General features: G+C 39.9%; 1 protein-coding gene across 4 annotated transcripts in view; it reads right to left on the bottom strand.

Annotated features, from left to right (window-relative positions):
- ccdc83 (coiled-coil domain containing 83) overlaps positions 1–27,957 on the bottom strand; it is a 115,818-nt gene that overhangs the window by 44,900 nt on the left and 42,961 nt on the right. For all 4 annotated transcript variants that reach the window (XM_063053934.1, XM_063053936.1, XM_063053933.1 and 1 more), the window contains 2 exons: positions 23,148–23,269; positions 21,394–21,491 (listed from right to left, as the gene is read on the bottom strand). In XM_063053934.1, coding sequence (XP_062910004.1) covers positions 21,394–21,491; positions 23,148–23,269 — 220 coding nt within the window. The remainder of the gene's footprint in view (positions 1–21,393; positions 21,492–23,147; positions 23,270–27,957) is intronic.

Raw genomic sequence — 27,957 nt, forward strand, 5'->3', positions numbered from 1 at the left:
AACTCCCAACCTCTTGAGGGTGGGAGGATGCAGACTCCACTTCCCTTGCACCCTGCTTCCGTGGGCAATTCTTGGCCAAATGCCCTCCCACCTGACACTTGAAACATATTGGTAGCCCATCTTCTGTGAACCTAGGCCGTAACTTATGTCTACTGCTAGTAGCGCGTGTAAAATCCCTCTGCACAGTGAGATCTTTCACTGCTTGAGTCAATTCACAAAGGGCTTTGCCCTGCTCTGCGACCACTTTAAGGACGTCATCTAGTGTGACAGACTCAGATTCCCGAGCTTTAAGAATTGAGCATTGTGCCTGGCCACTGCTACACTTTGACTTTCCAGACTTTGTATTTCCCAGGGGCTATGCTACAAGCCACAGATGAGCCCCCTCTCGCACTTTTATCATTGAGGACTCGGTGGTCCGCACAAACCTGTGGAGCTCCCTTCTGAGGGAAAGATCCCTGATCCCCTCTATAAATTGATCTCTTAGCACCACCCTCTTATTGGTCACGGCATCGGGGAAGTGCTTCAGTATCAAGTTAAGAGCTTGGGCTAGGGCATGTGAAAGTACTCTTACATCTTCACCCTCAAGCTGTTTGCAACTGTAGAAGCTATGCAGCAGCTGGGGTGCACTACGCTTGTCTCTAAAAGCTTCCCTGAGATAGGTGAACAAGTCATCAGCCCGGTCTTCCTCAGCATCACTGCACATACGTGCTTCCTCTAAGGCTGCACCCCTGAGCAGGGGCATAACCAAGTCATACTGATCCTGGTGAGACTGATTTCTACTATGAAGTGCACGTTGTACTTCAGTAAAGTTATCAACATACCTCCCATCTTTCTCAATGCCCCCCATAAATGGAACAACGTGTCTTTCCCTTGGGACATATACATAGGACCTTCTGCTTAATTTATCTATGGTTGCCATGGCTTCATCATATCTACTATGCAATTTCCTAATTTGTTCAGTCAAATCAAGTGCAACTGGTGTGTCCTCTGAGTGTAATATAGTATGTTACGTACCCCGTAACTGGGTTGCCAAACCAGCAGAAATGGATCACTCAGTTGGAGTCTGGAGTACTAGAACTAACAAAGTTTTTATTAAAGAAACAAGCAACACAGTAATCGAAAGGATAATAAATGCAACAGTTCAACAAAGATAACCACACATATGCACAGAATTAAGATAACAGCATCAATCAAGCTCTATCGTTGTCTAGGGGTAAATGACCAAATTTCAAAGTGACTCAAAGTTCAGTCCAGTTAGTAGTTCAGTTCAGTAATCGTTGCCATGGCGATGGACAACGTGGGGGGGGAAGAGAGAGATAGAACAGGAACAACTGATCATTCAGCACGGCTTCACTCACAGACCGGCGATTTTGGGCGGGTCCTTGGTGATGTCACCTGAGGTCACCGACTGTGACCCCTCCTCCAGATGCGGTCGATCCTCTGCAGAGAACCCGGCACCCAGGCAAGGGCGGACACACACCGGGTTCCCGCTGATCGTACCTTTCCACCCTGGTCGTTGTCTGGTACTTCTCACCCACTCGTGAGAGGCGCACCGCTTCCAGGGTCTCGTTACCTCGGGTGGCGTGTGTGTCTGTCTTAGCGAACCTGTCCCTTTTTATCCCCCTGCTGGGGTATCGCCTGTCCATCACTTCAAACAGTTCAGGGTTCAAAGGGGGAGCCGCTCCAGACAGCTCTCTCTCTCCCACGTCCCTTCATTACACATCTCCAGACGCTGCTCCATTGTTCCTTATCTCTCCTTCCCCTGAGGGCAGGTGGTAGACCAACTGCTGATGTCACTGATGCTAACCCAGGCCAGCAAACATCTTAATTTTATGTGTATTCTCGTAACAAGTAAAAGCTCAAGTCTTTAAAGTTTTCACAACAAGCTTGCAAAAGGAGTTGCTGCCGTCCTTTGCTGCAAACACGATGGCTTCATGGCCTGCAGTTCCCTGGATCCACGTCTCCGTTTTGTGTCCTGACGTCAGTCGCTGACATCCCAGCCCATTCCCGAGGCTCTACCGTGCTCTCCACGAGGCAACAGGCGCTCTCTCCTTCTGCCCAACGGGAACAGTGGTCCTGGTCTTCACCACTACCGTATTAGGTATTGTATATTACACTGCATACAACAATCAGAGACCCTCTAAACTGGCCTGGAATTAGCCCCACTCCTGGTACCAAATTTTGTAGCCTGGGGAAAGGTACACACTCAGGATAACAAATTTTTTGGGGGGTTTTAATTCCTTTATCTGTTTTAGATGTTTTAGTGCCAGAAGAGGGTCTCAAAACAGAACGAACCAATTTACAACCAGTTCCTGCCATTACAATCTCAGTTTAACTTTTGATCCACACCCTTGTATATTGACAAATTGCGCATGCAGTATAGTGTTACGTAACCGGCAACAATGAATATTAATCAAGACTGGTTTTATAAAAACAACCGGACATTTATTAAACAAGTATAAATGATAAGGAAAAAAAAACAAAGGAAAACTTTAACCGGAGGTTAAACAGGTACGCAGTCGTTCATCGACTCCACTTGGCTCTGGTTCTTAAAGCGTTAAATGTGAAAACAGTTCTTAAAGCGATACAGTCAGATATAGTTCTTAAAGCAATAACTTCGAATGTCCAACAGTTTTATACATTCAATTGGGAGAGACTTCTCTGGAGTAGGATTTCTTCACCGACGCACCTTTACTGCCGGTTCTGTCCACAGGATTCCTGATGCCGAAAATAAACAGTTTAAATCGACTGACCTTAAATTCCTCTTAGAGAGAGAGAGCCTTTGTGCATGAACTCACTGCGCTATTGCAAGAGTTATGTCAATGCAGGTTCTCTTCAATGAAGACTCAATAAGGTTGATCCTTTATTAAACTGCCAACCGATGCCGACTTCTCTCGATCCTTCACTTCGATGAATTCTTCAATCTCCCTTCAAAACTGTCAGAATTGAGTAAATTGGCACTTCCAGCCACAAATTTCCAGTTCAAATACAATAATCTTGTAAGAGAACGCACCTTCCGTTCTAAAAATGAAACTGCATCACAAAAACAAACACGCAACAGAAAAGGAGGCACAACACGTTCTACCTGGAAATCTACAAACTCAAAAACCTACTGCGTCACCTGAGTTGACCCTTATATAGTCACGGGGCACATGTCATCACGTGACCTCACATTGGAGGGAAAATCACATCAGGTGACCTCCAAAAGACTATTACATCATTTTCACAAAAAAAAACAGATCTCCTTAAGTATGTAACAATAGAGATACATAAAGAAAACTGCACAAAACTAATACGGTAGTGGCAATTCTACTTGGCCAGTAAGGAGCTTTGAACAAGCCACGGTCTCCAGTGCCAATGCCTTCACTGGTGAAATTCTTTCCTCACCATGCCCAGTATCTCTGGGAGGAACGTAATCCCAAAGCCCCACCAGCTTCTGCAGAAAACAAAAATAGTCTCCCCACATTCCTGCGTGTGCCTAATGACATCACTGTCAACACTTAAAGGCACAGACAACTATTCTAGCATTATCCGGATGGATGCCTAAGTACACTTTTAACGATAATGAATAAGATTCAGCGGTCACCCGGTTACATGCAGTTCATAACAGTTGAGGAAAAGCATCCATAGTAAAATCATATAAAATTAGTTACCACCCCACCCTCCCACTACCCAACTCCAAGCCAACCTTACGATATATAGATAAGTTGATCAGAACTTTTATCACCACAGAGCTGTATTTATAAAAAGAGGGTATATTGCCTACTACCTGAGCTATAATATGCTTACATGTAAAAAAAACCTAAGTCTTAACCGAAAGAAGCTGGAAGTAAGGGATTTAAATGCCAAAAAAAAGGAGGGATGAACCCTTAATCTAAATGGGAATTATGAAAATACTCAAGAAAAGGTCCCCACACCTTTTCGATCTTTATATCCGAATTAAAAAGTGAATAATGAAGCTTTTCAAGGTCTAAGCAGGACATAATGTCTCTGAGCCATTGAGTATGAGTGGGTGGGGCAACATCTCTCCACTTAAGAAGGACTGCACATCTGGCCAAAAGAGAGGTAAAAGACGATGTACGACGTTTAGTCGGACTCAGATACGTGTCAACTTCTTCCGAGGTGCCGAAAAGAGCAATCAGAGGGTTAATTTCCAAATAGCAATTAAGTATATGGGATAAAGTTAAAAAGACCTCTCTCCAGATTTTCTCCAAGCTAGGACATCACTTAAATATCACACCTCCTTTGTCTATTGTCTATTGAAATTAGCTTATTGTTTAAGATCCTACTCTACTAGTTTAACAACTTGTACTTTGTTGCCGTTGTCTTCTCTATATTTCCTAAAATTGGTGCCAATCTTTAAATCCTATTGTATACATCTGGTTTCATAAAAACATTGCAAACAGTGAAAATTAATATTCCTAAATACAAAGCACTATGGATGCAATTTTCTACTCTTAATCGGAGCTGGATTTTCTCACTGCACTATATTACCTCCTCTGTGGATCCTGCACACTGATCTAATCCTCCTTTTATGAGTTTATTTTCTTTTTCCAACATCTGTTCCGCATCAGCAGCTACTTGCTCAGAAATATTTATTATCCCTATGATGTGGATGATGCCGTGGATAATCCAGAAATGTGAGTACTGGTCAAGCAAATTGTTCTAACTGATATAAAGTCAAGCATCTCGAAATTTGATTTGGCCATATCCATCCATTTCAGGGTTCAGTTTTCCTTTCAGGATGGTTAATTGGTTTAAGGTTTTGGGAGGGGTATCACTTTGCCACAGTGCACCCAGATTTTGTCCTCTTACACCAAAATGTTGCTACCGGTGGTTTATTTCTTGTCAGTAGTTAGGTGAAGATAACTGACTTGCCTCTTGTTTAGAGGAAGATGAATTACATGATCAGAACAATGTTTCTGTCCTTAACTAGTCTGAGTGGATAAACTAACCTTGATTCTATTCTCTTACCTATCCTTTGTTGAGAAGCTCCATGAGAGATTTTGTTTCTCAAGTTTTGTACCATGTAATCCTAGTGTCTCTGGGATCTGTATTAGATTATTCCCATTTTCCCATCTATATATAGCTCTGGTGCCATCCCATAGATAGAACTACTTTCAACATTTTGGCTAATCATACTTCTATCAATTCATTACTACCTCATTAGTTTTCTCTTATTGTTAGATGAGGAAGTCATGACTTATTCAGTACTGAATGCAAATACTTGCAGCACTGTTTTCATCTTTAGCCTCCTTTACATGCCCATGCATTTGCTTGCTTCTTTTCCACCAACTCATCCTCAATGTTTTAAAATTCACCTCTTGGATTAAATGTTCATTCCTTCCTCCAGTAATTCAATGATCTTTTTGCTTCCCTCAGAACCTGATAGATTCAATCTTGAAAATTGCTCCTTAGTGTACCACAATAGAGTGCCACAACATCTAATAACTTTCCTTTCATAATAAAAATAATTACTACTTTCACTGTCTTTACGAAAAATGGCTAAGATAAATCAATAAGTGAATTCAAGGTTAAGCAGGTTATTTCTGTGATTGGCTTTTCATAATGTGACTCTGCTCAATTCAGTTCTTTTGAACACTACTAATTAGATCTCTATATATCATCTTTGGCAAAAAATAAACCTTGAAGGTGCTCAAAGCAATTGAAGTTTATCAAATCCATGATCACATTTCCCACCAGTGGGAAGAGGAAACTCATACATTGAAATCATGACCATTTTTGAGAAATAAGACAAGCCCAACAATGGTAACTACGGAGGGCTTTACTTGTTGTCTGCCACAGGGAAAATCATCATCAGTTCTCTTGTTAACTATCTCACCTCAGGGTCTAAAAGCTGTATCCTTAATCATAGTGTCGATTCCATCTATCTCAAAGCAAAATGGATAAGTTCTTCTTTGATAAATGTACTCCAAGATGGAACAACTCTAAGATAAATGTAGATTGCAGCAAGTCATTCTATGTGCCTGCCTTCAACCTCAACAAAGCCTCCAGCTTCATTAATTTGAGGGACTAGGGAGCACCTCTTCAAGTTCTTGAACTTGATTCATGCTAACATGCAAGCTATAATACCAACCAATCTTGGTGAAGAAAGTGTCAAACAAGCCTTTGCCATACCTCAGTACTATTCCAAATGTTCCTTTCTGCAATGCTATGTCTGGTTTCCAACAAACATCTCCGTGAATTTGTTAGCGGTGAGGTGCAGCATATAAGATATTGCTCAACTTAAGGTGACTATGTTCAAGAGTCAAAGTCACTGAAAACGAAGTAGTTGAGCTACAGTTTGAACATAAGAAATAGGAGCAGGAGTAGGCCATCTGGCCTGTCGAGCCTGCTCAACCATTCAATAAGATCATGGCTGATCTGGCCACGGACTCATCTCCACCTATCTGCCTTTTCCCCATAACCCTTAATTCCCCTACTATGCCAAAATCTATCCAACCTTGTCTTAAATATATTTAATGAGGTAGCATCCACTGCTTCATTGGGCAGAGAATTCCATAGATTCACCGCTGTCTGGAAAAAGCAGTTCCTCCTCATCTCCGTCCTAAATCTATTCTCCCAAATCTTGTGCCTATGTCCCCTAGTTGTAGTCTCACATATGAGTGGAAGCAACTTTCTTGCCTCTATCTTATCTATCCCTTTCATAATTTTATATGTTTCTATAAGATCTCCTCTCATTCTTCTGAATTCCAGAAGATGACTCTTGTATTTATGCATTCATGGAAGCTTTACTACAGAACGTCATTTTTGTTCACCAGGGTTTATGAGAGGATGGGTCTTAAACTCAACATTCTCAACTCTGTGGTTTTCAGTACACTGTCCTTCAACAATAAAAATTGATGATGAAACCCAGGAAAATATGCACCTCTTCCTATATCAATGATATTTTTCCCACAACATTCAATATGCTAGCACAACCTTGTTGAGGGAAAAGGGTATTTGTACATCAAGACTTAAGACCTGGTCTGAAACCAACGGTATGCAGGGCATCAGTGATCCCTAACCGGATATATGCTGCTTAGACAATGGCTACCTACAGCAGACATCTCAAACCACTGGAAAAATGCTGCCTCTGCAAAATCCTCAATTCTCTGGAGGGATAACCCAACCAACAGCACAGATCAACACCTCTAACACTGTCACTCTATTGGTTTTGGTGAGTTACCTACATAAATTTTTCAGTCCTGAAAACACTCATGAAACAGACCCTCATTTATAAACTCTTATCTTGAGAAGAAATTATCCAGTGCACAAAGTTCAAAGCTTCTTTCAAGAATTGCAACTTCCCCACCAACATTTAACCCATGGCCACTCAAACCAGAGGAGGAGTATTTGTGATCGTGTTGAGAACCACAAAGGAATGCATCAGGAATACATTATGTGTGCTTCAGTGATAAAATAGTTGTGCCCTATTACACGTTTCTCACCCACTTGCTCCAAACTGTGGAAGTGTCTATGGTTCCATAATGTCCTCATCAGCCACCTCAGAAACCACAAAACCAGTCTGGAAGCAAGTTATCTCTTTTTCTGAGAAACTAAGAAGGAGATGATATTCATTTCAAATGAGTATCGGCTCCATCAGTTTTATGCAGGGTTGGAAGAGAAATCCTCCCTACTTGGCTGTCCTTCTACCTGCATACAGGCAGAGGCTAAAGAGTAAAGTTCCAGAGATGAGGACAACAAAGAAGTGGTCATGGGAGGCAGAGGATCGGCTACAGGATTGCTTTGAGACAGTCGACTGGCCGTGTTCAAGGACTCAACTGTGGATCCGAATGAATACACCATGGTGGTCATGGACTTTATTAAAATATTTGTAGGTGAGTGTGTCCCCACCAAATCATTCAGAGTCTTCCCCAACCAGAAGCCCTGGCTGAATCATGAGATCTGCAATTTGCTGAAGGTCAGGTCAGAGAAATGCCAGTCCGGTGACCAAGGAAGTTGCAAGGGGTCCAGGTACCATCTCTGGAAAGCCACCTCATGGGCAAAGAGGCAATTTCAGACTAAACTTGAATCAATGAAGAATGCTCAACAGTTGTGGCAGGGCTTGAATGCTATCAACCCTTCCAGGGCTTCTCTTCCAGGTGAGCTCAATGCCTTTTATGCTCGCTTTGACTAACAAAACACGGAAGAACCATCACAAACTCCCACAACCCCCGATGCTTTGAAAATCATCTGGTGCAGATGGGGTACCTGGCCAAGAACTAAAGACCTGTGCTGATCAACTGGCTGGAGTGTTCACTGAGATCTTTAACCTCTCGATTTGGCAGACTGAAATACCCGCCTGCTTCAAGCAGACTTTAATTATACTGGTGCCTGAGAAAACCATGGTAACCTGCCTCAATGACTATCATCCAGTAGCACTTATATCCACGGTGATAAAACATCAGAGAAGCAACTCCAATTTCCCTAGCAGAGCAACAAGTCCACAGCAGATGTCATCTCTTTGACTCCTTACTCATCTGGACAGCAAAGATGCATATGTCAGGATGCTCTTTGTTGACTACAGCTCGGCATTCAACACCATCATTCCCTCAAAACTAATCAATACGCTTAAGAACTTGGCGTCAATACCTTCCTGTGCATTGGATTCTCAATTTCCTCACTTGCAGACCCCAATCAGTTTGGATTGGCAACAACATTTCTTTCACTATCTCCGCCAATACACGTGCACTACAAGGCTGTGCTTTACACTTGTGACTGTGCGGTTAAGCAGAGCTCCAATACAATATTCAAGTTTGCTGGTGACACTATTCTCACTGGCTGAATCAAAGGTGGTGATGTTTCAGCATATAGGAGAGTGATTGAAAACTTAGCTAGGTGGTGCTACGACAACAACCTCTTACTCAATGTCAGTTAGACCAAGGAGCAGATTATGGACTTCTGGTGGAGGAAGCTAGAGGACCATGAGCCAGACCTCATTGGAGGATCAGAAGTGGTGAGAGTTACCAACTTTAAATTCTTCAGTATTATCAATTTAGGGGACCTGTCCTGGATCCAGCCTGTAAAAGCAATTACAAAGAAAGTACAGCAGCGCCTCTACTTTGCAAAGATTCGGCATGCCATCAAAGAATTCCCCTCCCCTCCATTGAGCACATTTACAAGAAGCGTTATCGCAGGAAAGCAGTATCCATTATCAGGGAGCCCCCAGCACCCAGGTTATGCTCTCTTCTTGCTGCTACCATCAGGAAAAAGCTACAGGAGCCTTAGGACTTACACCACCAGGTTCAGAAACAGTCATTACACTTCAGCCATCGGGCTCTTGAAGCAAAGGGAATAACTTTACTCATCTTCACTTGCTCCATTATTAAAATGTTCCCACAACCTACGGAGTTACTTTCAAGGACTTTTCATCTCATGTTCTTGACCTTTATTGCTTATTTATTTATTATTATTATTATTTCATACTTTTTGTATTTGCAGAGTTTATTGGATTTTGCACACTGGTTGAACAGCCAATCTGATGCAGTCTTTCATTGATGATATTATGGTTATTATTCTGTTATGTATTCATAGAGTATACCTGCAAGAAAATGTATCTCAGAGTTGTATATGATGTGTTGTGTAATCAGTATGTACAAGTCCCAATGAAAGCATGTGCAATACTTGATCTGCTATTAGGAAATGAGACAGGGCAGGTGACAGAGGTTTGAATAGGAGAACACTTTCCATCTAGTGATCATAACGTCATTAGTTTCAAAGTAAATATGCAAAAAGATAGGTCTGGTCCTCAGGCTGTGAATTGGAATTGGAGAAAGGCCAATTTTGGTGGTATCAGAAAGGATCTGGCAAGTGTGGATTGAGACATGCCGTTTTCTGGCAAAAGTGTACTTGCTAAGAGGGAGACTTTCAAAAGCGAAGTTCTGAAAGTACAGAGCCTGTACGTGCCTGTTAGAATAAAAGATAAAGGTAACAGGTGTTGGGAACCTTGTTTTTCAATAGATATTAAGGTCCTGGTTAAGAAAAAAATGGTGTATAGCAGGTAGGAATAAACAAGGTGCTTAAGGAGTATAAGAAATACAAGCGAACACTTCAGAAAGAAATCAGGAGGGCTAAAAGAAGGCATGAGGTTGCCCTTGCAGACAAGGTGAAGGAGAATCCTAAAAGATTCTACAGATATGTTAATAGCAAAAGGATTGCAAGAAACACATTTGGTCCTCTGGAAGGTCAGAATGGTAATCCATGTGTGGAGCCAAAACAGATGAGGAGATCTTAATTTTTTTTTTTGCTTCTGCATTTACTCAGGAGACAGACACAGTCGATAGAAGTGAGGCAAAGAGGCATCAACTTCATGGACCCTATACAGATTACAGAGGAGGAGATGTTTGCTGTCCTGAGGACAATTATGGTGGATAAATCCCCATGGTCTGGCAAGGAGTTCCCTCGGACCCTGTGGGAGACAAACGCAGAAATTGCAGGGGCCCTAGCAGAGGTATTTAAATCATCCTTTGTGACAGGTAATGTACCAGAGGATTGGAGGATAGCCAATCTAATGTTGTTCCACTGCTCAAGAAAGGCTCTAAAAATAAACCAGAAAATTATAGGCCAGTACTGACATCAGTAGTGGGAAAGTTATTGGAAGGTATTCTGAGGGACCAGACATGGATAGACATGGACTGATTAAGGATAGTTTTTAACGTGGCATCACAGGTAGCTAGGGTCATAAAGAAAACTTTTGGAACGTTGGTCTTCATAAATCAAAGCACTGAGAACAGGAGAAGGGATGTTCAGTTCAAGTTGTATAAGACAGTGTGAGGCCTAATTTGGAATATTGTGTGCAGTTTTGGTTACCTACCTACAGGGAAGATGTAAATAAGGTTGAAAGAGAACAGAGAAAATTTACAAGAATGTTACCAGTCTGGAAGACCTGAGTTATAAGGAAAGTGAATAGGTTAGGATTTTATACCTTGGAACATATAAGATTGAGAAGAGATTTGATAAGGGTATACAAAATTTTGAGGGGTATAGATCAGGTAAATTCAAGCAGGCTTTTTCCATTGAGGTTGGGTGGGACTACAACTAGAGGTCATGGGTTAAGAGTGAAAAATAAAAGGTTTAAAGGAACATGAGGGGAAACCTCCTCTCTCAGAGCTTTGGGAGAGTGTGGAAAGAGCTGCTAGCACAAGTGGTGCATGCAAGTTCGATTTCAATGTTTGAAAGAAGTTTGCATAGGTACTTGGATAGTAGGGGTATGGAGGGCAAAGGTCCCGGTGCAGCTTGATGGGAATAGGCGATCTAAATGGTTTGGCATGGAGAAGATGGGCTGAAGGGCCTGTTTCTGTGCTGTACTTTTCTATGACTAAGACATATCTACTTAGATAATTTACTTTGAACTTTGATCTTTGAATGGTGACTTGTTTCGTGATATTCAAATACCTGACTTTGGTAGTAGATAAACTAGCACTCTCAGATGAGTTCAATGCCATTTATGTACACTTTGAAAGTAAGAATAATAATTACAGCTATGAGGATCCTTGCAGCCCCCGGTAACCCTGTGATCTCCGTCTCAGAGGTCGACATCAGATTGTCTTTCAAGAGCGTGAACCCTCACAAGGCGACAGGCCCCAATAGAGTACCTGGTAGGACTCCGAAAACCTCTGCCAGCCAACTGGCCAGTGTGTTCAAAGGCATTTTCAATCTCTCATTGCTACAGTCAGAAGATCCTAACTGCTTCAAAAGGGCAACAATCATACTAATGCCCAGGACTGGCACGGCGAGCTGCTTGAATGACTTTCATCCGGCAGAATTCACATCTATGATGATAAAGTGCTTTGACAGGTTGGTTATGGCTAGAATCAGCTCTTGTCTCAGCAAAGACCTGGACCCACTGCAATTTGCCTATCACTACAATAGGTCTACAGTGGATGCAATCTCTTTGGCTCTTCCTGCAGACTTGGACCACCAATTAATACTTCTGTCAGGATGCAGTTTATTGACTTCAGCTCAACGTTTAACACAATCTTTCCTACAGTTCTGATCAAAAAGCTCCAAAACCTGAGCCTTTGTACTTCCTTCTGAAACAGGATCCTTGACTTTCTCACCAGAAGACCACAGTCCATGTGATCTAATAACATCTGCACCTTGCTGATAATCAACACTGACTCAACTCAAGGATGTGTGCTTAGCCCACTCTAATACATCCATGACTGTGTAGCTATGCACGACTCAAATGCCATCTATGAATTTGCTGACGACACAACTATTGTTGGCAGAATATCAGATGGTGACAAGAAGGCTTGCAGAGGTGAACAGATCAGCTAATTGAGAGGTGTCGCAGCAACAACCTGGCACTCAATGTCAGTAAGACCAAAGAACCAATTGTGGACTTCAGAAAGAGTAAGACGAGGAAACACATACCAGTCCTCATAGAGGGATCAGAAGTGGAAAGAGTGAGCAATCTCAAGTTTCTGGGTATCAACATCTCTAAGGATCTATCCTAGGCCCAACATATCGATGAAATTCCAAAGAAGGCAAGACAGTGGCTATATTTTATCAGGATCTTGAGGAGATTTAGTATGTTACCAAAGGCACTTGCAAATTTCTACAGACATACTGTGGAAAGTATTCTATCTGGCTGCATCACCATCTGGCATGGTGGGATTGGGGGAGGGGGGAGGGGTTGCTACTGCACAGGATGGAGGTAAGTTGCAAAACATTGTGAACTCAGTCAGCTCCATCGTGGGCATTAGCCTCCGTAGCATCTGGGACATCCTCAAGGAGCGATGCCTTAAAAAGGCGGCATCTATCATTTATGATCCCCATCACCAGAACATGCTCTCTTTTCATTCTACCATCAGGGAAGAGGCATAGGTGCCCGAAGGCACACATTTAGTGATTCAGGACCAGCTCCTTCCCCTCTGCCATCAGATTTCGGAATGGAAATTGAACCCATGGACACTATTTACAACTTTTTTTGCACTACTTATTTAACTATTTTATATATCACTTATATATTAGTGATTCACAGTTTTACTTATTATGTATTTCAATATATACTGCTGCCACATAACAACAAATTTCACGACATGCTGGTGATATTAAACTTGATTCTGATACTGAGATACCGTAACAGAAGCAAGCTTACCTGTTATGGTATATCAGTATCAGAATCAAGTTTAACATCACCAGCATGTTGTGAAATTTGCGGGGAAAAAAATCCCTTAACGTCTTGAAATATCAGATTCCTTTAGTTCCCAGGTCTCAAAAATAATTGGAGATATCTTTTTGAAGAGCATTTATACAATTATGGTGGATTATGTTTAATTAGGGCACTGCTTATTTGGGACAACTCTTATCGAATAAAAACAGATGGATTCCCATCGTTTATTTGGGCAAAATGCTGCTTTATTGAGACAGGAGACTTTTGCTGAACATTTTCTAACTAGTGTCAGTTGCGCATATGTCATGTAGCTATTGTTTGTGCTCAAAAAGCAGAGATTTTTGTCATTGATAATAGATGAGTAATAAACAGTAAGAAATTCAGAAATGTTTTGTTCACTGCGGTTTGAAGCATTCAGGCTTGCAGATGCCAGAAACGGTTGGGAGTGAAAATGAAATGATTTCTCTACTTCAACAAGTACAAAGAATTTGAAGGTATCAACAATCATCTTTAATGCTATAATGAAAATGAAGGTTTGGAAGATGCAATCATCAAAAGCACTGTTTGAAGGCAGTGTATTATATGCACTAGGTGTCTGCGCTGATTTTGTTCACTTACAGACAATCAAAAGACACCATCAGCGTATTCTGAATGAATTCCTCCATCAATAACTATTAGGAATTAATACACAATTTTATAGTACTGTAGTAGTTTTGGTCCTGTTCTAATTTGTTCTGCATTTCATTTAAATACATAATTTGTTACTCAGTTAAATGGTAGTTTACCTTTTCTCTTCCTTTTTAACTATTTCTATGAAATTGTGGCAGCTGCTTAATTGGGCCAAAATATATTGTTCCGGATGTGTCCCAATTAACTGAAATCCACTGTAGACCTTTATGACTGATTGGTTTCCCTATTTAACAAAGTATTCTGTGGAGCAGAAATTTGACATTGACTGCAAGTGCTAATTGTATATGACAGTATTTAAGAGCTGGTTATAGTTGTCTTCTATGATGCAGTTCTGTTTGAGTAAATGACACAAGTTAGTGAATTACTAGTTAAGACTTAAATAATTGAATTAAAAATTATTAATCGAGTTAATTTCACATTAACCACATCAGCTGGGCAAATTGTGTATTTTCTTAAAAAATTAAAAAGCACAGAATACTTTCCTATGCAATGATTCTTTAAAATTGTCTCAGAATGTGGGTGTCAGTGCATACTGCAGCATTTTATGTCAATCCATAATCACGTTCAGGAAGCTGGTGGTTCCATGACTTTGATTCAGAGATGATGAAAGATAGGTTTCCAAGCCAGAGTCAGAGGTGACTGTGATAGAACTTGATTGACAGTGATGTTGCTCCTAAGGCCTTTGTTCTCCTAGCTTAAAGGTCACATATTGGAATTCTAATCACTAATCCTAGGAAGGTAATGGGGAAATCTAGTGATGTTGAAGTTTTTGAATGTTATATGCAGATGTTTAAGACTTTATTTTAATAGAGATGGTCATTGCCTGGGGCTTGTGTGGCAATTATCATTTCTTGCTGCAAGTAAGGATAGGGCACTTTGTTTTCTGAAAAGCTGCAAATGAAAGTGAAAGCTATGCATTCAAGAGGATTTGAGTTGTTGCAGCACATTCTGTTGATGGTTTGCAATCACTCTGGAAGCATGTGGAGGGATGATGGAAAACCCTCAAGCAAGTTGTTTTTGTTTTGGATGGTGTAAAATTTCATTAGCGTTGTTAAACCTAAAAATATCTAGATACATGGTCATTATTTCATCACATTTCTCATGTATCTCTAAGATGTTGGAAATAAAGTTAAGGAGTCAAATTTGAAATTTAAAATTTAAGTGAGAAAACTGGGCTACGTGGTGATCACGAATCTTCTAGATTGTTGTTCTGGTGAAAGAACTCCAGCACACATGTCTGATTTGGGCTTATGTCACTCCAGATGCATTAGTATTGTTAATTTCTAACTGTCTCCTCAGCTTGAGAACAATTAGGAATGGACAATATTGCCAGTGATGTTCTCATTCTGTGGATAAATAAAAATATAGACCTAAAACCCTGTGTTGCAATTTGAATTAAAATTAGATCCTTACATTCATGCTTTCATTGGCATAGGGGAGACAGATTTATATATGGCACCAGAGAGCAAATGCAGCAGAATCAGAATCAGGTTTTATTTCACTGGCATATGACATGAAATATGCTGCTTTGCAGCAGCAGTACATTGCAATATTTAAAAACTAAAGTTAAAAAGTATTGCAAAAAGAGAGCAAAAAAAAAGAAAAAACATGTACATTGTCCATTCAGAAATCTAATTGCGGAGGTGAAGAAGCTGTTCAAAAAACATTGAGTGTGTGCCTTCAGGCTCCTGTACCACCTCCTTGATGGCAGCAATGAGTAGAGGGCATGTCCTGAGTGATGGCGGTCCTTAAAGATGGATGCCGTCTTTTTAAGGCATCGCCTTTTGAAAACTGTCCTCAATGCTGGGGAGGCCAATGCCCATGATGGAGCTGGCTGAGTTTGCAACTTGCCGCATAATTTTCCGATCCTGTGCAGTGGCTCCTCCATACCAGATGGTGATGCAACCAGTTAGAATTCTCTCCAATGTTCATCTGTAGAAATTTGCAAGAGTCTTTGGTGACATAACAAGTCTTCTCAAACTCCAGATGAAATGTAGCCGCTGTCATGCCTTCTTTGTAATTACATTAATATGGTGGGCCCTGGATAGATCTTCAGAGACGTTGACACCCAGGAACTTGAAACTGCTCACTCTTTCCACTGCTAAGCATGCATTCTTGAGTGCACAGCATGAGTGTAAGAGTTGTGATGCTATTTGTATAAATTGTTGGTTTGGCTATACTTGTATTCTGTGCGAGTTCTGCTTGCCACACTATAGGAAGGATATGATTAAGTTAGGAGAAACAGAAAAGGTTTACAGGAATGTTGCCTGGAATGGACAACTTAACTTTTTCCTACATAAACTTTATGAAAGTTTATAAAATTGAGAGGCATAGAAAGGATAGATAATTAGTCTTTTTCCCTAGGGTAGGGGACTCTAAAACTAGAGGACATGTATTTAATGTAAGAGGGGATCGATTAAAAGGGTATCTGAGGGACAAGTTTTACCACACAGAGATCAGTGGTTACATGGAATGAGCTGCCAGAGGAGGTAGTAGAGGTAGACAGAATTACAATTTTTAAAATACATTTGGGCATCACATGGATGGTAAAGGTTTGGAGAAATACTGGTCAAACACAGGCATTGGGAATCATATAGGTAGGTACCTTGGTTGGCATAGATGAGCTGCGCTGAAGTTGGGTTTCTGTGCTTTATAATTCTGATAGAACATGAATCATAAGATGAGTCACTCACTGCAAGATACCTAATGTGTTCTTGTGACTGGTCCAATTAAGTTTCTAATCACAATTTCCAGGATGATAGTAAGAAATTTGGCAAATCTCTGAATGTCAAATGAAGGTAGTTAGACTTTCTTTTGATAGAAATGATCCTTGCCTCATGCTTATGTGACTCATCATTTATTGCTGCATGTAAGGATAGTGTTTCACGATGTGAGAGCTACAAATGGTAGGGAAAACTGTGCATTTATCAGCAAATATCCCCACTTCTAACTTTAGGTCGGAACTGCAATTTATATGGCATGTTCTTTCTTTCTGGTTCTCCCCAGAATCTTGGACAAAGAAACAATGACCAGGTACATAGGAAGTCCTACCTGCTGGCTTTTTTTTCTAGATGGAATTTATTTTTCTTCTTTTAAAAACTCAAGTCCAACCACATTAATAAAAAAGCAACTCTTCTTTTATGAAATGTAACATCCTATTAAATTACCAAACAACGCTTCTTGTAATTAACAAAACCTGCCAACATCCAACTTGCAATTTCTCTATCAGTGCTGGCTGGCAACAAAAATCAGCTCCAGACTATTGAGTTTTACATTTTTGTGAATAAGTAACATACACCACTTATTTTGCACCTCTGTATAATATGCCTGAAATCAGGGCAATAAGTCAATAGCAACAGAAGCGTGAAGTAAATTTGTTATCAATGTACATATACCACCATATACTCCTTTGAGATAATTTTCTGAAGGGCATTCACAGTAGATACAAAGAATCACAATAGAAGCAATGAAATACTACACACAAAGACGGACAAACAAACAATGTGTAAAAGATGACCAACAGTGAAAGTACAAAATAATAACAATAAAGTTATAAATAATATTGAGAATGATTCAAAGTGAGTCCACAGGTTGTGGAATCAGTTCAGTTTTGAACTGAGTGAAGTTATCCATGTTGGTTCAGGAACCTGATTGTTGAGGGGTAATAACTGTTTCTGAACTTGGTGTGGGACCTGAGGCCACTGTCCCTCTTGGTGGCAGCAAGAGAAAATGAGCATGGCCTGAATAGTGGGGGCCCTTGATGAAGGATGCTGCTTTCTTGTGGTAGCACTCCTTGTAGAGGTGCTCAAATGTGGGGACAGCCATGATAGACTGGGCTGTATCCACTACTTTTTGTAGGCTTTTCTATTTTGGGGCATTGATGTTTCCATACCAAGCCATGATGCAACCAGTCAGGGATACTCTCCACTGTGCATGTATAGAAGTTCATCAAATTTAGATAACATGGCAAATCTGTGCAACCTTCTAAGAAACTAGATGCACTGCCATGCCTTCTTTATAATGACACTTAAATGCTGATCCCAGGACAAATCCTCTGAAATGATGACACCAATGAATTTAAAGTTACTGACCTCTCCACCTCCAATTCCCTGATGCCGACTGGCTCATGGACCTCCAGTGGTCATTAGCCAACTCTTTGATTTCGCTGATATTGAGAGGTTGTTGTTGTAGCACCATTCAGCCAACAGTGGTGTTGTCAGCAAACTTAAATATGGGATTAGAGCTGTACTTAGCCTCACAGTTATAAGAATAAAGCAGTGCACCTGTGTTGATGGTGATTGTGGAGGAGATGTTAATGCTAATCCGAACTGACTGTGGTCTGCAGTTGCGGAAATCGATGATCCAGATGCATTAGGAAGTTTCGAAGCCCAAGTCTTGGAGCTCATTGATCAGTTGTGAGGGGATGATTGTGGAATGCAGAGTTGTAGTCAATTAAGGGCATCCTGATGTATGTACCTTTACCATCCAGATGTTCCAGAGTTGACTGAAGCAGTCAATGTAATAGCATCTGCTATCGACCTGTCGTGACCATATACAAATTGGAGTGGATCCAAGTCACTCGGGTAGAAGCAGATTATGTTTCATCACCAACCTCTCAAAGCACTTCAGCTTAGTGGATGTAAGTGCTACTAAACAATAGTCATTGAGGCACGTTACCACATTCCTCTTGGGCACTGGTATGATCAAAGCAACTGGGTACCTCAGACTGTCCAAGTGAAAGCTTAAAGGTGCCACTTCACATGTGAGGCAGCTTTCCAAAAGTCATACCTGAGCCTCTTGTACTTTCCTTGGTTGCCAGGCTTGAAGGCAGCAGATTGCAGCTCCCTTGACTCATCCAGGGCTTTTAGTTGGGGAAGTCACTGAATGATTTTATGGGGACACACTTATCCACGGGTGTCTTTATAAAGTCCATGACAAGCGTGGCATATTCATTCAGATCCTCTGAGTCCTTGAACATAGCCCAGTCCCACCAGCTTGAAGCAATCACATAGCTGCTTCTCTGCTTCTTGTAACCTCCTCTTTGTTGCCCTTACCTTTGGTGCCTTGCTCTTTAGACTCTGCCGGTATGGTGGTAGGAAGAAGGCCACCCAGATGATCAGATTTCCCAAAAAATAGTCTAGGAATGGAATGGTAGGCATTCTGCAATGTAGCAGTGGTCAACTGTGTTGGGATGCCTGGAGCTGCAGGTGATATTATGATGATAATTGGGCAGAGATTTCTTCAAGCAAGCATGATTGAAGTCCCCAGCAAGGATGTGAAAGGCATTGAGTAGCCTGTTCCTTGTTTGCTAATCATGGCATTCAATACATCAAGGGCTTTCTTAACATCTGCCTATGGGGGTATGTAAACTGTAGTCAGTATCAAGGTGGAGAACTCACTTGGTAAGTAGAATAGTCGGCACTTAATCATTAGATATTCTAAGTTGAGAGAAAAAGAGTGCCACAAGACATCTACATCCAAGCACCATGAAGAGTTTATCATGAAACACAGCCCCGCATGTCTGGCCTTATTTAAATGTTCTGCAATTCGATCCACCTGGTAGATTAAGAATTACTATATCTGGTGTGTCTGGAGTGAGCCATGTCTCACTGAAACAGAAAATACAGCAATCCCTCATTTCACTCTGATTCAGCAACCTTGCTCTTAGGTCCTCTGTTCTTCAGTGACTATACACATCAGCGAACAAGATGCTGGGGAGTGGTAGTTTCATGTCCTGATGCTTTAGTCTGGCTTGAAGTCCACTCTTCCAGCGATGGCAACCTTTGTCCGCTTCAAGATGCCGTACCTGCATTCCTGAGAGTCAAGTTTGCAGTGTCCTTCGGAATACTGTAAGATCACTACTTCGTTTAGACTGTTCAAAAGCATGTTTCTTAAAGGGAAATTACAGGCTGCAGATTGCAGTGATAGTAGTTTTATACTGTCTACAGTTCTAAACTCTGTATGCTGTCACATTGGGGTGTAGCATGTCAGTCCAAAGTAGCACATGTCCTTTCTCTTCATAAATAGGCTGCCCATCCTCTGACTGGTTTTCATTCATGAGCTTTTCTGATAGCTGGATGATCTGGTCCTTCTAACCACTGCTGCCTGATTATTTTTTTGTAACTTGACTGCATTTGTATTGGATGATTTCTGTTCAATAAACACAGACTTATGGACGTAGCTCAGCACATCACAGAAACCAGCCTCCCTCTATGGAGTCTGTGCGGTTGTATTCTGTGTTCTTGCTGCATCAGGAAAGCAGCCAACATAATCAAAGACTCCACCCTGGACATTCTCTCTCCTCCCCCTTCTGTCATACAAATATCTGAAAACATGAACCACCAGGCTCAAGGACAGCTCCGACCTGGCTGTTATTGAATGACTTCCCAGAATGACAAGTTGGACCGTTGATCTCACAATCTAACTCACTATGATCATGCTTTGTTTACCTGCACTGCACTTTATTCTGCATTGTTATTGTTTTACCTTGTTCAACCTCAATGTACTGTTTTAATGATCTGATCTTTATGAACAGAATGCAAGAGAAGCTTTTCACATCTGACAAGAATAAACCAATTCCAATTACTTCTGGAGGAACTCAGCAGGTCAGGCAGCATCTATGGAAGTGAATAAACAGTTGAATCTCTGGCCCAAAATGTCAACTGTTCCATAGATGCTGCCTGACCTGCTGAGTTCCTCCAGTATATTTTGTGTGTTTCTCTGAATTTCCACCATCCACAAATCTTTTGTGTTTAAATTGTAATGCCCTTTTTTCACTGTTACCATCAGGTAGGAGGTACAGAAGCCTGAAGGCACACACTCAGTGATTCAGGAACAGCTTCTTCCCCTCTGTCATCCGATTCCTAAATGGACATTGAACCCTTGAACAGTACCTCACTTTTTAAAGTATATTATTTCTGCTTTTTGCACAAATATATTTATTTATTTATTCTTTTTCTTTATTATGTATTGCATTGAACTGCTGCTGCTAAGTAAACAAATTTCACAACACATGCTGGTGATAATAAACCTGATTCTGATTCTGATTCATGACAGTGTATAGAGAATGGTGTATCTACAACAAATAAGTAAAGAGGGAAAAGGTTCAGTTTTCCTCTGGTTTTTTTTATAACCTGCCTCCTTCAGAACTCAGCTGATTTAGATGCCACGAAGCTATGGTTGATGCGCATTGAAACCTTCCACTCAGAATACATTCTGTATTCTTACTCACTGAGCTCCTCTTCTTGGTGTTGTCCAACATAACAAAGTATAGATCCATTAGCTAAGGCAGAGTGGTAGGCGAAAATCGATTTCTTTTCCTTTGACTAGATCCCAAATGATTGTATTTTGTTCTTTAAGTGAAACTGTGTTAATTGAATATCAAGTGTACAAATATTGTTGATGCAAAAAAAATTAATAAATATCTAATTTTCAATTTTCTAACTCTGTGCTTGTTTTAAAGTTGTTATATTTTCTATAATTCGTTGTAGAACATGACAGTGCAAATTTTATTAAAGAGGGTTGATTTTCTACTTTAGAAGAATACTTAAGTGGTTTAGAAACGCATGCTTTATTGTTATTACCTGAAGTTTCACCTCTGTGATGTAATTCAGTGGAAGCACCTTCCAATAAGCCGGTGTCACGGTCTTTAGGTCGAACTGCACAAATCTCAATCAAGTTCCTGTTCAACAGACATAAAGCACCGTAAGATGACTAAAAAGTTTAGGAAGAAAACCAAATCAATTGCTCCATGAATATTTAATTAATAATAAAAAATGAAGTTGCATCCTTTGAAAAAGGCTATATTTTCCAAAACATTCAACGAATAGTAGAATGCAACAGCACAGATTAGGACCATTGGCTCATCAAGTCTGTCCCACCTCAATATATGAGGAATCAAGTTCATCTTAAGCCACTAACCCCTTCCTGTGAACAGTGATTGTTTAATTTGAACAATTATACACACAGTGGCTAGTTTATTAGGTCCCTCCTGTACCTAATAAAGTGGTTACTGAGTGTATGATTGTGGTCGTTTGCTGCTATAGCCCATCCTCTTCAAGGTTCAAACTGCTGTGCATTCAGAGATGTTCTTCTGCACGCCACTTTTGTAATACATGGTTATTTGAGTTATTGTCACCTTCCCGTCAGCTAGAACCAGTCTGACAATTCTCCTCTGACCTCTCTCATTTAGAAGGCATTTTTGCCCACAGGGCTGCCGCTCGTTGGCTATTTTTTTGACTCTGATTTTCATACCTTGCTCAGTAAACTCTAGACTGGTGTATGAAAATCCCAGGAGATCTGTAGTTTCTGACATGCTCAAACCACCCTGTCCGGCACCAACAATCATATGGTCAAAGTCACATAGATCACATTTTTCTTCCCCATTCTGTTGTTTGGCCTAAACAACAACTGAACTTCTTGACCATGTCTGCTTTTTTTCTTGCATGGAGTTGGCTGATTAGATATTTATGTATGTTGTACAGATAGATCCAATAAAGTGGCCACTGAGGATGCAGTTCTCTTTTGGGTACCACAAATTAATCTGCTTTCAGCTTCACTGCTGATGAGCTTCACTATATTTTCTTAATCTTTCCACCAGCAGGAATAGTTTCTCTCTATCTCCTGTCTAAACCCCTCATGACTTTAAAAACTTCTATGAGATATCTACTTAATCAATTCTGAAACAAGGAGAACCACATCATTATCACCATTCCATCCATATAACTGAAATTGTCTCTTCTGCACCCTTTGTAAGGTGTTTACATTTTTCCCTTATAGTACGGTGGCCAGAACTGGACAAAAACTGTACATTTTAAAAGTTCATTTATTCAATACTATGATTTATAAAGCACAAATCCTGCATGCATATATATAGCTACTCCTCAATTTTTCTACCAAAGCATAACATTTAACAATTTCTGCATTTAAATTATAATCAACAAAGAGTTCAAAAATTAAATATATATATTCTTAGCAGTATTGTTTGGCCCTTGTTTTGTGCATTTTTCATCAATTCTACTGTATTTCTTTGTATTTACTGTGACTGCCCGCAAGAAAATGAATCTCAGGGTAGTATATGGTGACATATGTACTTTGATAACAAATTTACTTTGAACTTGGAACTTTAACTTTGATCCTTAAGTTCACAGAAATACTTTAAGTTAGTTTAAGGCATATTACTGAAATTTTAGCTAGTAATTACTACAGTAATGATATCAAAGCTTTAAAAAGATTATGGTCTAAAAATGGATACACCGAGCATAAGGAGTTAGTATATTAATCTATATTATCTACTTTAGATAAGGTGAGAGAAATTTAAGCAAAACACAAGTGTTACCTGCATCTATTCAGGTCACTGATCTGACAATCAAACAATTGACTCAAAATTTCTAGATTTTCCTCTTCAACCTTCTGAACAGCTTGTTCTATATTAGCAACTTCCATACTGTATTGTTTTAGCTCCATAACCAAAAAGAAAGCAAATTAAATTAATAAACATCAATAAATTTACTGAAAGGTCTTTTAATACTATGTTACTAAACTAATTCATTCTGACCTAGATAATACAGAGTTCAATTTATTTCCCTGGAAAATCTGTATTAACTATCATTTGGAAGATTACACATCATGTAGTTTTTTATGTTTAGAAAAACTGGTATGTGGAAAGAATTTCTAACAGCAAACGTTAATCCTTTTCATGTTTTCTTAGAAACAATTCATTCAGATTTTTCTCTTGGAAAACACCATAACAGCATACTCACATCTAACTATCAATTTGTTGTCAAACTCCCTCATGATTTTAAAAAAGAATCCTACCCAAATATTCTCAAAGTAATAAAAATTTAAAGATCTGCAATATCAAATGTGAACAAATTAATTGATTAAAATGTTCTCAAAATCATTTGTTCATTAATTTTCTAAAGTTTTTTTTTAAACAGTTGTATTTTAAATGAAGCTCTCAACCTCTTACAAAAACATGTGTAGATGATGTTTTTGCATGAATAGTTGTTGTCAGATTCTGCAACCTAATTTGCACATTTTATACTATCCAATCACTGTCATTTGGGCTAGTCAATTCAAAGAATGCTTCTCCCTGTGTTGCATGATCCCTTGTTTCAAAGCTATTTAGGAACATAGTGGAGCTGAAATCTCATGCTAATTTTTGAGACAAATTTGAAAGTAAATAAACCCTTTCATTTTCTTCTGTGTGTTAAGGATCAAGGTAATACAGCACTGAAACAGACCCTTTGATTCAACTTGTTTATGCTTACCAAGGTGCCCACCTAAACTAGATGCATTTGCCCATATTTGGCTGGATCCCTTTAAACCTTTTGGGACAGCATTGTAGAGTAGCAATTAGCATAACTCTTTACAGCACTAGAGATAGGGGTTTAATTTCCGCCACTGTCTGTAAGGAGTTTATAAGTTCTTCCCGTGACCATGTGGGTTTCATCTAGGTGCTCTGATTTCCTCCAGGTGATCTGGTTTACTCCCACTGTTGGAAACCACTGTCGTTTTTTAGTAATACTTTTTATAGGATTTATTTTTTTAACAAACTCATGTATTTTTCTCACACACTGGTAGAAAGTGGGATAGTCATTTATCACCCTTCTCATTTTTCATTGGCTAAGTATTAGCACATTACCCACATAATGTAATTGTTTAATTATGTAGCCTATTAATTCATTCCTGTCAAAGGATTTCTTTTATCTTATCTATAAAAGTGAGAGATTTTCCAGAAATGCCATCCTTTCTTTCTTTTATTCTTTTATTCCTTTGTCTTTCCCCCCATAACATCAATTCCCCTAAGCATTGTTTCTCAGCTCTTTATTTAGTTTGCTTAGTATTTGATTGTTCATTTATACCCTAAAATAAACTGAAATCTTGGAATTAAGACTCCTCACCTTTCTCGACACCAGGAAGAATCCTGAAGATCAAAAATTAAATGGAGATCCAACACCACATTCCAAAGACGTATGGATTAGTAAGGGTTAGTAAGTTGTGGGCATTCAATTTTGGTGTCAGTAGCATGGTGGCACTTATGGGTTGTTCCCAGCACATATTTGGACTGTGATTGTTGATGCAAAAGAAGCATTTCATATATACTTCGATGTACATGCGACAAATAAATCTAATCTTTATCCATATAATTATTCAAATGAATCTTGAATCTTGTTATTGTACCTGCCTTTCTTAAGAACATGAAACAGTACAACACAGATAAGACCCTTCAACCCACAATGCCTAGGCTGAGCACGATCCCAGATTAAAACTAATCTCTTCAATTTCACAGCACATGCTGGTGATAATACACCTAATTCTGATTCTGTACATGATTGATATCCTTCCATTCTCTGCATAGATATGCTTGTCAAAAAGATTTCCAAATGCATGTTGTTTGTGATATGTAAATGACTTGTATGAAAACGTAGATGAGTGGGTTAGTAAGCTTGAGTGCTCAGTAGAGGGTGCAGATGATTTTTGCTGGTAGGGGAGGGGGGATCATTGCTTTGCTGCTGCTTCGTGTGGATGGAGGGAGCTGAGGGGGGATTTGAGGTTCTAGCATTTAACTGTCATTCATTCTTTGGGGTACTCTGTTTTCGTGGATGGTTGCGAAGAAAAGAATTTCAGGATATATATTGTATACATTTCTCTGACATTAAATGTACCTTTGAAACCTTTGAACACAACGTTTGGTTGTGTTGTGGACAGTGTTGAGCACTGTCAAAGGATATAACAAAATATAGATTAAATACAGTTATCAGCAGAGAAATGGCAGATGCAATTTAATCCATGCAAGGGTGAGTTGTTACACTTTGGGAGGTCTAATGGATGGGGAAATTATACAGCTAATGGTAGGACCCTTAACAATATTGATGTACAGAGGGGGCTTGAAGTCCAAGCTCATAGCTTACTATAAGTGGCAATTGCAAGTAGATGTGTAGTAAAGAAGGCATATGAGTAAAGGTCAGAGCAAAGATTAGCTTTATTTTTCACAAGTAAATTGAAACATGCAGTAAAATGCATCATTTTGTGTCAACAACCAACATATATAAAAAAAGGATCAGCCATGATTGAATGGCGGAGCAGACTGGATGGGCCAGATGTCCTAATTCTGCTCCTATGTCTTATGGTCTTATGTTAAGATGATTATGCTGGGAGTAGTCTGTAAGTGGCGGCACACCTCTGGCGCACACATAACATGCCTACAACTTACTAACTCTAACTGTATGTCTTTGGAATGTGGGAGGAAACCAGAGCACCCAGAAGAAACCCCAAATCTCATGTGGAGAATGTAGAACTGAACTTCAGTTGGTGATCACTGGCACCGTAAAAGCATTGCATTAACCACTAAGCTACCATGCCATCCATCTGGCATACTTGCCTTCATTGGTTGAGGCACTGAGTACAAGTGTCAGGAAGTAATGTTGCAGCCATAGGACACATTGGCTAGGCTCCAGTTGGAGTTTTGTGTGCAGTTTCCAGTCATCCCATTGCAGGAAGGAGGCTTTGGAAGGTGAAAGAAGAGATTGATCTGGATGCTGCTAGGATTACAGAGTACTAGCTATAAGGTTGGACAAATCTGAGTTGCTTTCTCTGGAGTACTGGAGGCTGAAGGGAAATGTGAATGAAGTTATAAGATCATGAGAGGCATGTACAGGGCAGACAGTCAGAATCTTTTCCCCAGGATAGAAATATCAAGTATTAGAGAATGTACATTTAAGTGGAGAGAGAGAGAGAATGTTCAAACAGAATCTATTGGGCAGGTTTATTTTCTTCCATAGAAAGTGGTAGGTACCCGGAAAAGTCTGCCAGGTGATAATGATGAGAGCAGCTACAACAATGGCATTTAAGAGACTGTTACGATAGTCACATGAATATGCAGAGAATGGAGCCGAGGAGAATTATTTTAATTCAGCGTCATGTTTGGTGCAGATATTGTGGACTGAGGGCCTGTTTTTAGGCAGTACTGCAGGAGTACTCTCACCAGAAAGACTGCAGCTGTCCAAGGTGTAAGGAGATTTAGGGATAAACAATAAACCTTTGCTTTACCAGCAACACCCGGAGTTTGAAAAATAAATATACATTTCCTCGGAAGGGCAATCAATTAAAAATTAACACTAAAACAGAGGTATTAAGAGAGATGGTTAAACATTGTTAAAGGGTCAAATTTTAAGGAAATTAAAGTAGTGCTTTAGCAGAGGGAGACTTGGAGCTTAGCTGACTGAAGGCACAACAAAAAGGCAAAATGGCATGAATGTTTCAATGCTGCAAAACTATCCAAGTGCCTAACACCCAAGGTTCCTTCCTGTTTACAGCCAAGAATGGAGGAGAGCTTATCAACAATGGACAGGCAGTCAGTACCTATTGGAAATTTTATCTGAAAGGAGCAAAGTGCAAGGGCTCTTGACTCCATCCCACGGAACACTAGATAGTCTTATTTTCAGCTCAAATTGACAAGAAGTTGAAAAGGCTACATGACAGCCAAGAAAGAACAAGCCTCAGAAGCAGAGACAGTGGCTTGCAACAGTCATTTTTATATCACTCGCTCAAAAACTGATGCCTACTTTGTTATTTAAAGGAATGAGGATTCTCCCAGAACTGTTGCAGGGGAGTTACAAGATGGTGTATGTCCTCAGTAGATCTCTTTTCTCTTGGCAATTGCTTGCACCCTCTTCTCTCCCTTGCTGTTGACCACATGAAACACCATAACCTTCTTCCTTGACAAATTACTTTTAATTCTTCTGATCTGCTACCCACCTTAACCTCTTTAAGTCATCTTGACAGAACCTGCCTCTCAACTTCCTGATCATATCTCCTGTTGTCTCTCCCACCTTTACCTAATCCCAAACTCCTCTTAACAGAAAGCTGCCTAACTAATTTTCTCTCTAAGTTTCAATCTCTGCAACTGCAGGACCTTTTGGTTAACGTATCTTTACAATAAGGTTTAAAGTGAATACCTAGTTCCATCATGCAGAATTCCAACAAATATACTTCTATTAACATTTATTATTTATTCAATATTATGTCTGGATAGCAGATTGGCTATTATCCAACTGATCTCTGCTCCAAACTAGTTTTGGTGTGAGGATCAATATACAATAAATACCATGTTATTAAGAAAATGGTTATGTGTGAAACAATTT

The sequence above is a fragment of the Mobula hypostoma genome, chromosome 7 (assembly GCF_963921235.1).
Source record: "Mobula hypostoma chromosome 7, sMobHyp1.1, whole genome shotgun sequence".
In the NCBI taxonomy this organism is placed as follows: Eukaryota; Metazoa; Chordata; class Chondrichthyes; order Myliobatiformes; family Myliobatidae; genus Mobula; species Mobula hypostoma.